General features: G+C 38.2%; 1 protein-coding gene across 1 annotated transcript in view; it reads left to right on the top strand.

Annotated features, from left to right (window-relative positions):
- The window catches only part of LOC145985682 (uncharacterized), a 31,127-nt gene extending 13,535 nt beyond the window's left edge, over nt 1–17,592 (top strand). The window contains exons 2-7 of the mRNA XM_083119751.1: nt 10,477–10,688; nt 11,315–11,533; nt 11,991–12,173; nt 13,087–13,369; nt 16,391–16,552; nt 17,495–17,592. Of these exons, the coding sequence (XP_082975877.1) occupies nt 10,662–10,688; nt 11,315–11,533; nt 11,991–12,173; nt 13,087–13,369; nt 16,391–16,552; nt 17,495–17,592 (972 nt within the window). The 5' untranslated portion in view covers nt 10,477–10,661. The remainder of the gene's footprint in view (nt 1–10,476; nt 10,689–11,314; nt 11,534–11,990; nt 12,174–13,086; nt 13,370–16,390; nt 16,553–17,494) is intronic.
- The last annotated feature ends 1,980 nt before the right edge of the window (nt 17,593–19,572 follow it).

Genomic DNA, 19,572 nt, shown 5'->3' with positions numbered 1-19,572 from the left:
AAAATTTGCAATAGAACAAGTCATAAGGACAATAAATAAGGCACCTCAAATGCCTTTCCCGGTCATTCAAAACCTCTATTCATCAATAGTGTTAGGTACATTAAACTATGGAATAGAACTGTGGGGGTTAAGGGGGGACAACACAATAATTGGCATACAAACAGAATTTTATAAGAGAGTAATGGGCGTAAGCAGAGGCACGGCCAACTGTGGGATTCTTAAGGAATTGGGACTGAACAGAGACGCGGTACAAGCACGGATGAGGGTTGTTAAATATTGGATGCGATTATCACAAGAGGGCCAAACTACGATGAGGGGACAATGTTTGGAAATACAGACAAGAGAGGATAACGTTTACAGCTGGGGCCTGGAAGTGAAAAATCTCTTATATAATAGCGGAATGGGTTGGGTATGGGAAGAGGGAGGAAGGGGGGGCATCTCAACAGAAAATCAAATCAGGGACAGGTTACTCGACATAGACAGACAAGAAATAATAGCAGACTGCCAAACAAAGACCTCAATCAGGGAACAGCTAAGAGTAAGAGAATGGGGGAAAGCGAAATATATCCAGGTGGTGGGAAAAAATGAAAGAGGTGCGCTGGCATGGTTCAGATTAGGGGGATGGAAACAACTAAGAAAGAGAAACGAAGCAGGGGAAACGATATGTCCTTTGTGCGATGGGGAGGAGACGGACAAGCATATCCTACTGAACTGCCCTTCTACACGTGACCTAAGGGACAAATGGATGAAAAACTTAACAGGGAGGGAGGTGATAGAAGTGGTAGACGACAGAATAAAGATAAAGGAAGCGGGGCAGCAAGTGGGGAAATACCTGGGAGAAGTAAGAGAACGGCGGGGGAAAGCTATTAGAGAAGGCAATGAAATGAGTGATCATGCTCCAGACGAGCCATCTTTATAGTGTAAGTGTGTGTAAAGCAACATGTATGCGTGTTTTGGTGAGAGTGCAGGAAAAGAGAAGTGAGGAGAAAGACTGGAAGAAGAACTTCCGAGGGAGGGGAAGAATGTGTATATAGGGAACAAAGTAAGAGACAGCTTAAACGAAAACTAAATGTAACAAAATAGTGTAGAAAAATCAAAAATATGTAGTGCGTACAGCCTATGGCTCGCACAAAAAGAAAATAAATCTAATCTAATCTAATCTAATCTACAACTCACAAAACGTGGCTTTTTTGTACAGTAAAGGTAAAGTGTTCCCATGTGCTTAGCACCACGGCATAAAGGCGTATAGGGTTCTTGATCCAGTCGTGAGTGGGGGTGATGTGATCAGCATCACGCCCCTGACCGCCTTTACCCCACAGGGTTTCCCCCAGGTGCCCATGTCATTTGACGCTGGGTGGGCGCCGGGACCGCTTCCAACGTTAGAAAAGTTCCCGGATTTGAACCGGCCGGTACAGTACAATGTTGTTTTCATTGACCCTACTTTTATAGTTTTTCATTCAAAGGATTCCACTCCCGAAGCATGAGCATCACGCACTACGAAGGTTCGGACCTTCGACAGGTGTGGTTGCATCATGTCTCGCATCGCTATCCCTTCGGATCATCATTCAATCTCATCGTCGCATTTAACCCAAGAGGTAGAAAAGCGGCGTAAAATAACGAAATAGAAATTATTGATTGACTTGGTTCATTTTTCTTCACTTTTCTGAGACTTTTGGACTAATCGTGAAGATGAGAATGAGTTAAGATTAACTTGATGAAAGGACCATCACAAAGAAGACATTCTCAGGCCGGAATTCGAACACGGGACATTCTGCTTCGTAGCGTAACCTGCTAACCACTCCACCACGGAGTTGTCGGCCCAAATAGAAATGCAAATTAGAAAATGCCGTCTTGAATTTGCAGGAACAGAGTTCACCAGCAAGGGCAAAAGATTTTCGCTCCCACTAGGACAGGCAAATAAGAGAAAATGCTTGATAAGTAATTTGGCTCTCCATATTTCATGATATTGTAATGGAAGTAACTATTATTCGCTATATAACTTTGGATTAATTTTATTTGTATGTCTAGTCAACTTTCCTGCCTAAGCAGCAGCCACAGCGTCTGCATTTTGCGGGTGGAGGCCAGAGTTGTTAAAGGTCCAGGAATTTTAAATAAATCCAATTCCCATCCAGGAGAGAAAATCAGCAAGCGTAAATGGGTTCTGGACCGTAAGGAACCTCTTCATCTGTAACGTTTTCAATTCGGTCCATGATTTTTTTTCCAGATGAATTTAATTTCGGTCCAGGAACCTTATTTCCTGAAGAATTTAAGTACGGTCAACGAACATTTTTTTTCCGGATAAGTTTAAATAGGGTCCAAGTTCCGTATTGAAATGAAACAATTCGCAACTTGGTACGAATTTAGATTGTGCGAGAGAAAAGGTTCCGGTTCTATAACGGAATCCTATAGCACAAATTAGGATGTATGCGTTCCCTAATCTTTAACAATCCCAGGGTAGTTAATGATCCAGGTATTGTAAATAAATTCATTTCACATCCGGGAGAGAAAATCAGCAAGTGTAAATGGGTTCCAGGCCCCAATTCGGTCCAGGAACCATTTTTCCGTATGAATTTAAATACGGTGCAGGAACTCTTTTTTCGGTAAAATTTAAATACGGTCCAGGAACCTTTTTGAATGGATCAATACACTACTAGGACCGAATTTAAATTGTGCGAAAAGAAAGGTTCTAGTCCTGCAACAGAACCCAATAAAACCCATAGAAGTTATGGGTAGCTGGACCTTTGACAACACAGGTGAAGGCTAAATGAAGAAAAATCACAAAATATGCAGAATTTTGAAACATTATTTCTAGAGCATGCACACTACTATATAAAGTTGACTTCATACCTCTTTTCCTTCCTTAATTGAAATGTGACTTATTCTTCATCACATGTGAGATCAACCGCCCTGGGAGTCAAACCCGGTCTCCTGTGTGGTAGTCGGACACCAATTTAGAAAGTCAATGTGTTGGACATTTGGTCGATCAGTCGATCCTATTTCATTTTTTTCGAGAGGAAAACGATCTGACAGCTTCACACTCGAAATTTCACTTCGCCTACCCCCACGGAGGAGTGGTTAGCACATCGTGCTACGATACCAGGTGTGCCGGGTTCGAATTCCGGACTGAGCATGGGTGTTTGTGAGTGTCCATTGATCAATTTAATCATATCATCACTCATCCCCATCTTCGCAATTAGCCAAATGTGGCAGAAGAGCAAAGTAAAATGAACCAAATCAATCGAAATTTCACTCGCAATGCATGAAAATGAGATCTCAAGTACTCCGTGATCCTACCGGAATCTCACGTTTACAGAAGCTAACTATGAAACCACTTCTCGGATCAAACTCTTCTTCGAACTAGCTGACAGTCATCAATTGTCGACCAATCAACACAGTAGGGCAAAAAGAAGCAGAATGATATAAAGTCGGTACATTACAAAGGCTTATTATGGCCTTTCCCTTCATTGCAGGTTATGAGCACAAGGGTTGAGTGTGGGAACCTGAAGGAACCGCGACATCTTTGTCATTTGTCTCACGCCAGAAAAAGGACAATTTGAAAAGCCTATGTCCATGCTGAACAATAAAGTAATTAACCCAGAAAGTCCTAGCTACCTGCAGTGCGTTTCGGCGCGGCCGATAACCAGAGCCAGATGAAGAGAAGGTTTTGTGGGAAGGGGTGACCTGGCTTAGGCCCCCTGGTGTGCATGAAGGGAAAGTGTTTTCAAAAGGTCCACGACTTCCTAGGAAGGGACGGCCCTTAAAATCACTGCATTTCCTACCAATGCATCCGTTTGTGTTCAACCAAAGTGTATGTCACCGTAGGATCCGAGCGCTTCGAGTTCTGTACGTTGCGTGACTTCTTGAGTCTTTTGTCAACATGGTGCCAATCAGAGTTTCTTTCTGCCAAGGTCGTTGCACCTATGAATCGGCTCTTCAGCTTGAGTGGCAAAAGACATGTTGTACGGAGGAAAGTTGCACCGGAAAAATTACCTTCTTAATACGATGAAACCTGTAAAACATCCACAGATATTTATTCGGTGGTGGCCCCTTTGACGAAACATCAATATTCTAAAACTTCTTCGAACGGACTGTGTAATATTGCAATACTCCAAAAACTGAACCTGCTTTGCAACACAAGGAAAATGCTTCATTTAGCAATCAATGTGCCTTTGTTAAGTTGGTAAGTTCAGTACTGCACTACATTTTAAATAAAGCTGATGGAATAAATCAATAAAGTTTGTTAAATGACAACGACTCCTTACCACAAGAATATAATTATTCTTAACGGATATCCCTTATAACGGTTGGGGGTTCGACGTGCTGACCCCACGTCACCCCATTACTGGTTAAAGATCTCCACACCTCTAGGTAGGATTTTGGGAAGGACTGGCAGTCGGGAAGTAAACCAAGGCCCTGCCAGGGCTGTCGAACCACGGGTTATTATTTATTTATAGATGCTTAAATATATGTGCAACCTCACGTCTTTCCAGTGTCTTATTGCAAGGGTTTGTTATTGTACTTGACTCAAAAAAATAAGCTTACTGTGTGAGGCAGATTCATACGAACCAACAATACCCAAAATAATAACAATAATAATAATAATTTACTTCAAAATTACAAAAATGTATTTACTTGTTCTTGTTTAAATTTTCGATTCTTCGAAAAGTTTGTTAAGGAGTTGAGTTGAGTTGGTGTTTTTAAGTACACTTTATGCACAGTAAGGCAAATCGGGACTGGACCTAAAGTTTAAAGATAGATCCGGGCCACTGTGTACCTCCACCCATGTATCGAACCCTGGACCCCTCGATTACAAGGCAACAACGCTATCACTGCGCAATCGGGGAGGCATCGTTTGTTAAGGATTCTCAAAATAGGTCTTCACGATATCGAGAAAAATATGCGACTCGTGAAATCGTACAGTTTGTGAAGCTAATTACTTTTAACACGTTGCGTGTTTTAGACTGTTTCAATAGTAGAATAGATATTTGGTGCGAATAATACTACTTACCTGGAGATATGAGGCATCCTGCCACCATTATACTTATTTAGCGTGTATTGCGCTCTGATTCGGGACCAGTTGCAACTGTTTGCATATATGTGGTTTACCGCTGCACAAGCGGTCGTTCTTCAATCTACTCAAGCTCAAAACATTGTTTGAACGCAACGGCAACACTCAACCCCCAACCGTGCCTGTTGTTGACCTGCGACTGCTAGGGGTGGAAAAACCGCTCTCTCAAAATTCCGAGAAACAACGAAGTTCTAGGTTCCTACACTGACATCCACTATAGCTAGAACCAGGAAAAAGAGAAAGAAATGTGGTTTTGGGTTCGTGCCACTCAAATTAAGAACAGAGTTTCTAACTGAAAGAAAAAAATACTGAAAAACTATTTTGCAATATTTGTCATGAAAGTAACATTTTCAGCAAATGTAGAACAGTTTACCGGGGCCACGTGAACGTTTCGGGAGCCAGTGCCCCCCGCCCCCCCCTAACGACGTCCCTGCTCCTTCCCCTTCCACACAAATACTAACTTGGTAAATGGTAATAATGTGATAAGAATACAGTACTCGAGTCGTCTTCATGTCCGAACACGTTGAGAACTCACGTTACGATCTCGCCTTGCTTAGAGGGTTATGGGCAGTGGCGTAGCAAGGGGTGGGCGAAGCGGGCCTCCCGTCTCATGGTGTTGATACAAAAAATGTATTAAATAGAAGTGAGGGGAAAATAGATGGAAAAGGCTAATTTTTGTAGGCAATAAAATTAAAACATTCTGTTTCTATCTGGCTTTAAATTCTAGTTAAACGTTATGCAGGTGGGCGGGCTTATATCTAGTCTGTGCCTAAGGGGCTTGGAAAATGTAAAAATTATTGCCGAATTTCTCATGTGAAAAATTTAGACAAAAATTCACGATAACTTGCGTGGACATTTTTTACCCATTTATTCTTTTCTGGAATAAAAGCCAATTTGTCTTGTATTTTCTTCTTTCTCTCGACCTTAATCTTTCAATTCATGTTAACAATAAAGCACCTCCAACTGCCACGAAATAAGTGAGAGGCATTTAAATGCTTGGGTTGTTTGCAACTCAAGAAGGCAATGGATTACATAAGCAGTTCTTCCTACAGCTTCATATTTCAGCTCCCGGAGAGCAAGGAAAGACATTTTTAGGGTGAGTGAAATTATTAAATATCATTTTCACCAGTAATTTATTATTATTTAAATATGATAATTTTCTGACGTATCCCTGAAGATTATGTATCGATTCACATTGAGAGTTCTAATCTCGCCCAGGGCCTCGCGATATGTTGCTACGCCACTGGTTATGTGTTCCCGTCCCCGCCTGGGCATTAGCGTTTCGTGGCACTTGCACTTTCATCGATTTTATCTCAACATCATCCATGTCGTTGCGATTTGGCCTAAAGGTAGAAAACCGACATTGAATAACCACATTCAAATTCAAAGGTAAAATCCGTACAAAATAAACATCCAATCCTTCTCATGATTATACGGCTCAAAACATAACCGTGCTATTTTACTGGCCCTTAATTTCTCCACGTTTCTAACATTTCATAGAATACAACTATGACTAACGATAACCTAGTTTTACTCCACTACGTAAATGCTTTTCTTCGAATCAACAGATAACCGTTTCCGCCGGGGTTACGTTGACACAGGCTTAAGAAAAAACACTAGACTCAAGTTACAAGTAACTTAACCTACATTAACACGGTGTTGTAATTATTTAAAATGAATGGAATAGAATATTAGTTCAATGTAAGCCAAACAGGCTTCAAGTCAGGAAGGTTGTTCTTTCTAAATCATGTTATTGCATTTCGTTCCTCTTTTGGCTTTAGGTGAGTACTACTATGAAATATTTTGTACGAATTGCTTGAATTTGACATGTGCCAGTAACCTTCGCTCGTTTTGTGCTAATCGCATATTTTAATTCTAATATCAACGGCTACCTTATCTATATTGTTTATAAATCCTCTTACTAGCAGCCGAAGTCCAGTCTGACTGCAACGCGGAAGACTCGGGCAGCGTGATGCTGATCACATCTCTCCTGTGTCTGAGATCGAGAATGTGTAGAGCCCTACATCCACACTCATCTCCCCCTCCCACGTGCCTTCATGGCCGACCTCCGTCTCCGTGGTGGAGTGGTTAGCACAGCGCGCCACGACGCAGCGGTTCCGGATTCGAATCCCGGCCTGGAATAGGTAGGCTATTCTTAGGAAGTGTCCCTTCATCAATTTCATATCATCACTAATCCTTATTGTCGCGATTGGTCAAAAGTAGAAGAAGTGTGACGTAAAATTACCTACTTCAATCTATCAAACAACCTTTATCTTCACTTTTGTAACATACTATAGAGAGACCACAAGGGAAAAAACCTTGGACGAAAAGTCCCAGCGCAGCTTTCCCTTCTTCCGTTCAGCTCGGTCCATAAGGAAGCATGGTCCACTCTCCCCCTCCCCTCGTCGCGGGAGTTCTGTGCACAGGATTCGCGGGTCTGCGCAGGTTGTTTTGCTTGTGGTTCCACTATACTTTCTTGTATTATTATATTAACTTCTTTGCCTCTCTAAGGTAATCGAGAAGCTGGCATTGAAAGATGAATTCGTGTAGGCTATCTTTTTTTGTATTTGCCTAATTTGCTTCTTTTTTTACACTCTAGGAAAATTGCAACGAAGAGGATGAATGATGATTACATGAAAGTGGTGAAGAAACAAACATAAAATAACATCCATGTTCAGATCGGGAGTAGGGACTCGAACAGAGAACAGTCAAGGCACCCAGTGACATTCTGTAATGACTCAAACCGACCTCCGTGGCTCATGGCCGTAGACAGGAAATGTTTTCGGGGGGGGGGGTTCATCCATAATTGTTCCCATGGGCGTCGCGAGAAATTTGAATAATAGTAATAATAACAATAATTATACAATATTAATTAAAATTTCATAATAATAAAACAATTTTATTCCATAATAATAATAGGCCTAATAATAATAATAATAATAATTATTATTATTATTATTGTAACCGCCCCTGTTGTTGTTATATCCTTGACGGGGCTTACTCAATCTAGCAGATGAGTGAATATTCAGCACAAGTTTTTTTTTTTTTTTTTACGTTTCATACAGTGTGTACTGAAATCCACAATTATTATAGTTCGTTATTAAATTTTAGATACCTTCAAGAAAAAGCTTTAAAAGTCTAATGAAAATTTTAGTCACAATGTTTTTGTTGTTTGACCTTAAAACTTAATTTTTGGAATTTTGAAAAGTATGGAACCAGTTATTATTTTTAAAAAACTTAGCCTGGTGCATGGATTGTCTCAATCGCGAATGTAAAGCGCTACGAAATTGGAGATCCTAGGTTTGAACTCCTATCAAGGGGATTTCAACTTTATCGAACAGGGAATTACAAATTTGGAAAGGGAACTTTGGGACAATCATAAGTGAATTTTCGTCTATATTCCTTGTGAAGCAGGAACAAGACTGGAAAGAGGACAGCACAAGTGAAAATGGAGGGGTCGCGGGCGAAATGCGATTCCGGGAATAAATCCTGTTTCATTCAAGTTTCAGAATTCCAAATGTATGAAAATTCTAGCTTGATCGTTTCAACCATGTCTCCTTGTATTTTGTGATGCTTCGGAAAAAAAATTGGAAAATGAGTTACAGATTTTGGTTTCTGAACTTCCATTAATCCAACATGTCAGAAGTTTCGGAGGGGGTTTGAACCCTAGAAACCCCCCCTCTAAATACGGCCATGCCGTGGCTGAGTGGTTAGCACAGCACACGACACAAGGAGTTCCCGGTTCGAATATCGGCCTGTGCATGGATGTTCTTCGGAAGTGTTCCTTCATCAATTTCACGTCATCACTTATTCTCATCTTCGCAATTAGCTAAAAGTGGAAGAAAAGCGAAGTACGATAAACCAAAGAAAAGAAAATCAATAAAATTGCAGGAGCAAAATGTGGGGGCAGTTGTCGCCACTAGTGAAAACTAACTTGTTTTTGTCCTGTAAGTGACGGAGAAAGGTATAGGCAGTATCGGCGAGGGGGCCCGTTGCCATCCCCCCACACACTTTTTGCCACTTTTTCTCCTGCACTATGCTAAACCTTATCGAAAAAGGGAAAGAAAACTGTTCTCCCCCCCCCCCCAGCAGGTTTGGAATCCAATCGCCACCACTGAGTATGGGCGAACCCAGACTTTTTCCAGAGGGGACAAAATAGAACATTTTTTTTCTAGGGGGACAAGCAAAACTTTCCCAAGTAGGGTAAGGAATATACACTTCGAAAATGTGAATTTGAACTTTACTTCCAACGTACAGAGAACACAACGAACGAAATTATATTTTTCACACTCATTTTCAAGAAGGTACAGTGCTCCCTTGCTCCCAGCTGCATACGCCCGTGGAGATAGGTTATTACATACTTCAAGTTCTTACAAGTCATTATGTGTGGAATCCCGAAGTGTTGGAACATCAGGATCGGCAAAAGAAGAAAAAAAATCCTATCAAAAAATTTCGAAAGCGTTTCATTCCTGAAATTCGGGAACAACCAGTTCAGGGTGAAATACAGTGGCATGCCCAAGGGGGGAGGGGTTGGTGGAGGTCATAACCCCCCTTTGGCCTAAAAAAAAAAGAACATCAAAGGCAGGAAAAGATGGTAAAATGAGGACTGGCTACTAAGAAAAGTACACATAACCCCTCCCTTTCGAAAATCCTGGGCACGCCACTGGTGAAATAGTATACAAAATTTAAGATTTCCATGCCGGCCTCCATGGAGGAGTGTTTAGCGTCTATGGGGCTCACCCAGCCTCAAATCAATAAGTTCCTGGGGAGGGGGGTAAAGGCAGCCGGAGCATGGTGCTGATCACATCACCTCCAAAATGGCCGAGATCGAGAGTGTGTGTCACCATACCCCCTACATCCCCAAAAATGTGGTATATGCATGGGGAAATATATATTTTTCCAGCTTTACATAAATTGAAATATATATAATATCTGTCCCTCTATGGGAATTTTGGGGGCAGAAAGTGCCTTGCTCCCCAAAATAGGCGCCTATGTGTGTGTGTGTGTGTGCGTGTATGTGCAGTGCATGTATATGTATGCTGTTTGATTGATTTGGTTTATTTTACTTCAATTTTCTTCCACTTTTGGCTTATCATGAAGATGAGGATGAGTGATGATATGATGAAATTAATGAAGGGACACTCACAAAAAAAACTTGCCCAAGCTTGGATTGAACCTGGGACCCACAGACTGTAGTGCTAACCACTTTGCCACGGAGGTCAGCATGTATCTGTATGTGGGTTGGGGGATGTGTATCTGTGTGTGTAAAGTCAGCCTTGGTTACCAATGTTTATTCATATGATTGGAAGGATAATGGTAGAAATCACACATAACTATTGGAGCATCCCCAAATTATCTTTCTGGATACATCATTTATTGGTTATATTGAAATCAAAATTGAATTTCAGGCCTGGCAGCATATGGGCTACCTCAACATGATCCCATCTTGCAAGAGTTCTCAACACATCCTAGAAGTTCTCCTTGGGTTCCTGAGGAAATAGTAACTCTGAAGCAGACAGTGTTTCAACACTTGGAGAATATCTCATTTAATTTGGAAGAAGCTTTCATAATTAAACAAAAATTCCCAAGTAAGATGTTCTCTACACAATTTGTGCGTGAGGTAAGAAAATGTCAGTCTTGTAAATGCATTGAATTGTGTGTATTACACTAAATTAGTAAAACTAATAGACTCTAGAGTTTCTATACCTACGAAAGTCCACTTCTCAGATAGTCTAATTTGAACTGGATCCACAGCTTAAACTGGAATCCTAATCATTGTGCAGTGTGCCTTGATCAGAGATTGAACCTGAGACCAGGGTTGTTGAAAGTCCAGTAATTTTTTAAAAAAATCAATTTCAGTCTAGGAGAGAAAATCAGCAAGCGTAAATGGGATCTGGAACGTAAAGAACCTTTTTATGTTTAAAGTATTTCAATTTGGTCCAGGAACATTTTCTCCGGATGAATTTAAATACGGTCCGCAAACCTTTTTTCAATGAAACAATACACAACTTGGACCGAATTTAAATTATGCAAGAAAAAAGATTTCAGTCCTGTTGCAGAACCCAATAGAATTTATGGGTTCTTGGACCTCTAACGACCCTGCTTGAGACCCCCCTTGAGTTCAAGATGACAGCATTACCACTACCACTACCATTCGGGTAGGGCCTTAAGTTTTTTTTACCAGTCCAGTTATATTTATTCAGTTCATATTTGTCACACATAAAAGAAATATGTTCTTTGTTGCAGGTGGAAGGTGAAAATATAATTCTAATGTTCCAAGGAAGATATTGGAATACATCAAATGATAGAATCCTTGTAATAGGTACACACATTGAAGACACTGACTTTGATGTTAACACTGGAGTTGCTGCATTGGTTAGAATTTCTAGAATGCTTGAAATAATTCTTGGATCAAGAAAATCTGAGTTGCTGTACACAACAATATTTGTAATATTTGATCTTCATGTAAGTATTCTTTGAAAACAACTAAGTCTAAAAAAAATCATTAAAATATTTATAGGCAAATCAGCTTTTATTAGATATTAAATTACTACTTTTATTGTTGTCAATTTTACTGATGGAATTGTAACTCCCTGCATTTTAAACTCAATTTTTTGATGTAATGAAGTTTTTACATTAGTTATTCTGTTTGAATACCATTATTTCTGTTATTAACATTCAAAATAACAAGCTTTCTGCTCTTTGTAACTTTAAATAAAATTGTTCGACCACATCCCTCTCCCGATGCCCATGAGAGGAAGCAACAAGTTCAAAGATGGGTGATAGAAGTTTTTTTAAAAAAAAACTTAGAAAACTGTGTTTTGAAAATTTCTTCACTTCACATACATACATAATTATACATTCCATACAGTCTAGCATTATGTATTACCTTTTCAATTAATAAATGTTCATAATTTTTCAGAATAAAAATGAGAATGTGAGGATTATACCAAGTGGATCTAAATCATTTGTTGAAGAATTTCTAGTGCCTATCCTGAGTACTGAATATCCACCACCACAATATGAAGGTGCGATAATTCTTGAGTCTATACTTCGATATAATTCATCAGATAATTCTCAAAGACTGCCACTTGGATTTCATGAGGTAAATATAATTTCTGTTTTTGTTTTTTTAAAACATAGCCCAACTGTTGTATCTAGAACAGTGGAGATAACCATATTAAATAAGTTTCTTAAATATTAAAATCTTTGTCTGACATGAAGGAATATGAGGAGAGTAGAATTTGAAGGTTGAATGAGACAATTCCACCTCTGGTTTCTGTATCCGCTCAGTTTGCTTGCCAAATTTTAGCTCTTTGGCAGGGGGTTCCATATAGATAATTTATATACTATCCTGGTGCTTCACATTAATTACTGGAATTTACCTCCTCCCACTTGAAATACCACACTGAATGTGCATTATATATTTCAATAACAATACTAATCATAAATATTACAGATAGGATTATAGATCATAATGAAAACCCTGAGTAGCAACGAAATGACATTATAATGTTTCAAAGAATTAATATACGGGTAAATTAATATTATCAGGATAAACTGAGAATATAGAATGTAAAAAGTTTGATTTTTGTTAATTAGTGTTGCTTTTCTGCCACTTCTGGCTAATTGAAACGATGAGGATGAGTGATGCTATTATGAAACTGATGAAGGGATCGTCACAAAGAACACCCATGTGCAGGCTTGGATTCGAACCCGGGACCCGTATCATCATAGCATGCTGTGCTAACCACTCCACCACAGAGGTCGGCAGAGTAAAAGGTGTATACAATAAATATCACACCATCATACATAAAAAGGTTGATTAAAAGTAGAATGATCCGATAGATCATGTAAAATAAAGAAAATATCTATTGAGTTAGAATTAAGAGATAGCATGGTAGTTTAGTGTAACTTAACAATTTTATTCTTAATCTTTTCAATTAAGTAATGCCTAGCTATTCTTTTAATTATAGAAATCTTTAAGAAAACTGCATAAACTTTACTTCTACTTCTAGAGTTTTCCTGATGCTGAGACAAAGATTAACAACAATAATTTCCGTGGAGATTTTCTGGCAATGTTTAAAAGTGAAACGGGAAATGGGCAAGCCTTTTTAGCTGAAGAGTTACAAGATTATTGGTCTTCCTCACCACAGCTGATATTACTTCAAGAAAGAAAGGATCCAACATTTTCAGAGAAATCATTTCAATTCCTCAGAGGAGATCAATTATCTTTCTGGAATTACCAACCTACACCAGAAAAGCACACGTCTTTAGATGCCATTCTTCTCACAGACATGGGTTTGTATCAGAAAATGTAGATTTTATATTTTCCTGCATCGTACATGTAGTTCTCATGGTTCCAATGAATCAAAAATGTTATAAATTTTAAGTTGGTAAATGTACTGGGTCGAGTGGTCAATGTCAGAGATGCAGCAAGTTAACTAATGTCATCTATGAAGCACATGCAGCCAGGGATCAAAATGGAAATTTTCATGAAATGGACCGCTTTCCTTTCGATAACATGATGTTCTTTTTCTCTCTCTGATAAATACAGTGACAAGATTAACTGTATTATGTATTACAATTAACACGTTCTCTGCCAGGCTGGTTTCATCAAATTTGCCTCCTCTGCCAAAGTTCTTATTGGACTTTATTTTGCAAATTCAAAAATTTTGCTTTTTCCTGTAAATAATAGAAGAGCCAAAACACTTTTAATGTGCAATCAACTCCCACGTCTTGTCGGTCATGTTTATACACATCATTGTAATACTAGTGATCGATGGTGTCCTAGGAACAACAAAGCAAAGACAAACCACATGTTTTGGTCATAATGACCAACATTGTGTCATTGGTATGGGCCAGTTTCATTCATTATAACCGACGTAGCAGTTAACGTGTTAATAATAGTTAATATTAAAATATTTACAAAACATCAAGTAATATAAAATACATTGGACACGAGTCTAAGGCAATTTTCTTCCCTTTTATAATTTAAGCAGACAAATCATGAATCAGCTCGTCAAAAAGGGGGGTGGGGGGATTTTTTTTTATTAAATGTATATATTCTCAATACTTTGTTTTAATAATACAGTATTTACTTAAAAAACTTAATTTGTGCAAGTGATAAATATTTCCGTATTGTTATTTTGAATATAATCAGGAATTGCATTTATTAGTGATTGGTTTGAAAATTTACTTTTGAGTTAATCGGGTTAAGAAGATAAGATGACAAAGAAGCACTGAAAAAAGGAAATTCAAGAAAGAAGGGGAATATTGCAGATGGTGTGCTGGTTGCAGTTCCAGTGCTTTGTACTTCTCTGCAATGTATTAACAAGCAAGGTACCTATGCTTTTTTCGTTAATAGAGTTGCAAAGAGGACATCCCACAAAAGCGATAATACAATGGGTAAACTCCACCCCTACCCAGCTTTATTGATATATTTCATTGCTTACATACTCACTAAACTGGAGAAGCTGAATTTGTGTAAAGATCTTATGCAGGAGGATACCTCTGTTAGAATAATCGAATCCACAAAACACGACAAATAATAATAATTAACACATAAGAAAAGTACAAATGAGAACCACACAAAAGGATAAAGGCAACATAGGAGCTATCATACTCTGTTAAGCTCCTTGTGGCAAGATCACATCTCCATGTAACAGAGGGGAAGCTTATATGAATGTTATACTGTGGACTATAAAAGAGTGTTAGCAATTTCGTTCACACTGAAAAGGAAAATGTAGTGAAATATTTACAAAATTAAAGGAACTGGAATGGTCCATTGCCATTTCTGATGGAAGGCTCCAGATATTCATGAACCAGAATGCCGGTCTGGTCCGCTCTGGTTCATTTCGAGACCTGGGTGCAACTGCATGAGATAGAGAGGAAGTACGATGGCCAACATGTGTGGCTGCAGATGCTGACAATTCTGTTTCTACCCTTATGCAGGGACACACTCAGTGCCATTGTTCAACAGGCTCGCTCCTAGAGTCTTGGCTTTCAAGCTTAAATAGAAACGATCTTGTACCTCCTTGATTGCTCATTTGTCCCCTGGAAAATTGTCGCTCATCAGCAGGGTATCCACATAGTCCAGCCAATTTACACACTGTCCTGGGCAAAATTGCTTCAGAAGGTTTTTAAACAGTTTCTAGCTCAGAATTCATTGTTCAGGAATGTTCGCTGAGGGCTTTGATATAAGGAACTCATGGTCCTTGGTACCTTTTTACAAAGTAATGTGATGTTCATGTGTTATATGAGGCTCAGTCAATAAATAACGAGGCAGAGGATATTGCACAGTTCTTACGTAACGAACCTCAGAAGTATTGTCCGCCACTGTTTAGGCATTTATCCAATTGTGACACCAGTCACAATAGCATGCTCGTAGAACTCCTTTGGCTGCTGTTGGAACGAATTGCGCACGCACTCCTTGACGTCATCGTCCAATTGAAACCGTTGTCCCTGCAGTGCTTTTTTGAGCTCACCGAAGATGTGGAAGTCACACGGGACAGATCTGGACTATAGGTTGGTGGCTTCAGGACTTCCCACTTGAATTTTTTTAGACATTCCTTTGTTGCGTTGGCTGTGTGTGGTCTCGCTTGATGAGCTCATCCACCTGTGCAACATGCTGGTCTGTGACATGCTTTGGTGCTCTACTCTGCGTGTCATCCTTTGTGAAAGCGTTTGTTCCACTCCTGCACTCTTGCCTGGGACAAAGAGTGCCCCCGATAAATCCTTTCCATTCGTTGATGGATTTCATGACCCCCTACAGCTTCCGCGCACAACACACGCTGCTCCTCTTTGGATGCCTCCATTACGCATCGCAGTCAAACAGGGAATGACTGGACACGGCCGCTGCTCGGTTAGTAGACTTTGCGCATATCTTGCCAGACACGTAACATCATATATGGTAGCAGGAAAACGCGCGCGAATTAGTTTCATCACACTTGCACCTCCATTTCAGGCCTGTCGACCCATTTCTGACTACCATAGTTTTGGTGTAATATCCTCTGCCTCGTTATTTATTGACTGAGCCTAATACTTGTATTATGTCCTTGGTACTGTGATAGATAGGTTCTGATAGATTTCCCTGCTGCATCATAAAACCCTCTTGTTCTCCTTCCACTGGTATTTATTATTATTTTTTATATATTTTAAAATAATTATTTTAACTTTATATTTGTTTGAAAATACATATGTATTCACTATTTCTTGGTAAGTTATACCAGTATTTTTTTACCAATATATGTGCAAATATATTCAGTAATAGAAACAATTTTCGTAAGTCTAAATTCAATAAGCATTTAAATTTAATTGCAGGAAATTGGAGGGATGGCTCACTCTGTCCACACAGATGTTCAGCAGCAGTGTTGACAAATGAGACTCAAGCCTTTTTTGACCAAGTGAGTGGCTTGTTGGGTCAATTTGTAATAGATAAACAAACAATTACATCTGATGTTCAAAATCCAGACCAACATACAAGTAAGTATTTTGGTACATCATTTTAATGCAATGCTTCATTAATAGGCACATAAAACATACAATACTAGTAAATTTTCAAAAAGAAAATTATGTATAGTTTCACATAAAAAGTTCATGCAGTTTTGGATTTTTTAATATATACTGTATTTGCCAGCGTATAAGACACACTCAATTTTTTGTACACATTTTTTTAGGAAAAAGCTTTATCACTGAATTTATAATTAATTTACATTATTTCAAATATAAAGTAGGCTAATATGTAGGTCTACTTTCAACAAATAACTTACCTAATCTAACTATAGGTCGTTTCTACTCTTACGGCGGGCACCCTATATGCTGGCAAGGAAAGTGGAGAGCAGGGAAGCGACCAATCCAGCACGATATGAAATGAAGCAGTCAGTAGAACAAGTTGCGTGCTGTTCCTCCCCTCCTCGAACTTGTAACTCTGGACGCCACTGCTGTTGTCTGGTTGGTCTGCGGTGTATTCCCCGTTCCCCCATTTCCCTTGCCAGCATGAAGGCCACCTGCCGTAAAAGTAGAAAAGACCTATAGGAAGGAATACATTTTAATCTTCTTCATCACACGCAAGAGAGAAATCGTCTAATTCAGAACAGAGAAAGTTTCAAGAAATGAAGGTAATCAAAATTGACTATCAGCGTTCAAGACATACCCTATTTTACAGACTATTTTCAAAGGTAAAAGTGTGTCTTCTACACTGGCAAATACGGTACATATTGATGTGAATTTTTTGGAACAAAACAACAGATTTGAAGTGAAAGGATTTTTTTTTGTAAATGTAAATTAAGCTTTAAATTTTATACACACACATACAATATATAAATTTTTTATACATTCATATCAATAATAATTCAATTGTGTATAAAGTTAATGTTATCTTGCTGAAATCTAGAAAACATAATGTATTGAATTATTCTATTCCAGGTTTCATGGAATTGAATTCAAGCCTTCGAAATGCAGTTAACACTCCCCTCATCAGCACTCTTCTTGCAATGTTGACAATGATTTTAATATTATCATGATGGTAGGAATTCATTTTTCTAATATACTTATTTTTTAAAGTGATGTTACAAATAAATTATTTCCAAAAACATAAGATGCATAATTATTTTTTGCATGGTATATTTCTTGCAAGATCAGAGAACTGCAATCTTCTCTTAACTCCTTTTTATGTAAAATTATTGTTATAATGCCATATATTCTGTTAATTATATGCATCATAAAATAGCTGCAAAATAACATATGTGTGTTATTTTTAGTGGTTTTTATTTTTCCTATGACTTTTCGTCCTGGATTCCCAGAACTTTTCCAAGCTTACACCAAGATCAACACACACACAACACAGAACACACAACCTTATATGGATAGTCACTCTACACTTCTAAGGAATGTATAATTTCTGTCCTTGTTTCCTCCTAGGAAAACTGGTTATCTTGGAGTATGTTTGATAAAGTTCTGGAAAACCAGGACGAAATATCACAGGAAAAATAAAAATCACTAAAAATAACTGTATTATATTATTTTGCATCTACAAAAAAGTCGTTATGCGAACCTTTAAGAAGAAGATAGATATAATATGTAGCTAGTAATTAATGTTATTTAATAAAATCATGTAGATAAAAGTTAATATTCTGATGATATTTACAAAGAACAATTGGTTTCTTTACTATTCCCAAAATTTGACACATTGCACATTACCAGTAAAACTTAGTTTGGTCTCAAAGTCCATGAAATATTTCATAACTCAGATTTAATTTCATATGCTTGATTCCTGACAATGTGAATACGTTTTAAGGCCATGAAATTAAATAATATTCTCTCTATATCACATTTTATTTATTCTTATCATATTATTGAGATAATATTAATGAAATTTTGGGCTCATTCACATGGGTATAAACTTTTAACTGCCATTTTGTTAGGACATGGATTTAATTTTTAAATATTTCCAAGATGCTTAATTAATGGTGTCCTACTATTTACAAGGGATATTTTGCATGATTGATGCATTAGATTAGAAGCTAGAATGGCTGGCCTATTGGTGATTTTGAGCTAAAAGATTGACTGTTTGAGTGCTGTGTTAGGATCGTTTCTGTTGACCTGGAGTGGTCAGCATAGCATGCTTAGGGATTATCCAGGATTTTTCCCTCGGGGGAGTGTTGGAAAATTTTTGGGGGTGTAAGTTTGCGAATGTTAAGTGCATATTTTGGACCGTTCTAATGTTCGTCCTAATTCAATTTGTTCATAGATGTTTCTAGAGACACCCCCCCCCCTCCCCATCCCGTCACATAACATTTCAGAAGAAAAAAGATGTCAAATGCTGGAAAAGATGGAAAATATATTTTAGTGATAATGTTAACAATTCAGTCTAACCTTTCAAGTATTGCTTCCCAATAATGTTCAGTACTTGATTTAATCAATCATTAGACAAACACAAGAGATAACATTGAAAAACAAAATTTAAACATATTATTACCAGGGATCATTTCATGCAATTCTTAAGCTAGTTATAAAGAAATTAGAAACACTCGTGAAATATTTTTTACTGTATTTGTATGGTTCTTATCGTAGGTGTAATTCACATATTATCATGGGGGGTTCCCAATTCATTGATGAAATATCGGTGAGAATGCACATTGCATGGGTGCGTGCGCTCTTTCCTGTCTGAAGTAGTAGTAATAAGTGCATGTAATGTTATCTGCAGGTATACTATGACTCTTAAATAAATGAACACATTGGGAGCGAAGCGAGCAAGAAAATTTTTAGAACTATTTATTTGCAAACAGATAATGCATATTATTAATTAAACATAGTGACAATACTTTCATTTCACAGTATCCCATGATGTTTACTCTTTACAATCTTGCCTTGCTCATTTGGCATCCTTTTTACCTCAGCACATGCCCCCTGCCCCTCCTGTTCTAGCTTCAGTTAGAAAATATGTATATTCGTGTATATAATTTTAATAGTTCTATGTTGCGAGTGAGTTCCAAATTCTGCTG

Source organism: Lepisma saccharinum, chromosome 3 (genome assembly GCF_977018435.1).
Source record: "Lepisma saccharinum chromosome 3, izLepSacc3.1, whole genome shotgun sequence".
NCBI lineage: Eukaryota > Metazoa > Arthropoda > Insecta > Zygentoma > Lepismatidae > Lepisma > Lepisma saccharinum.
Note: the sequence above shows the minus strand (reverse complement) of the source record. Positions and strands in the feature narration are given on the sequence as shown.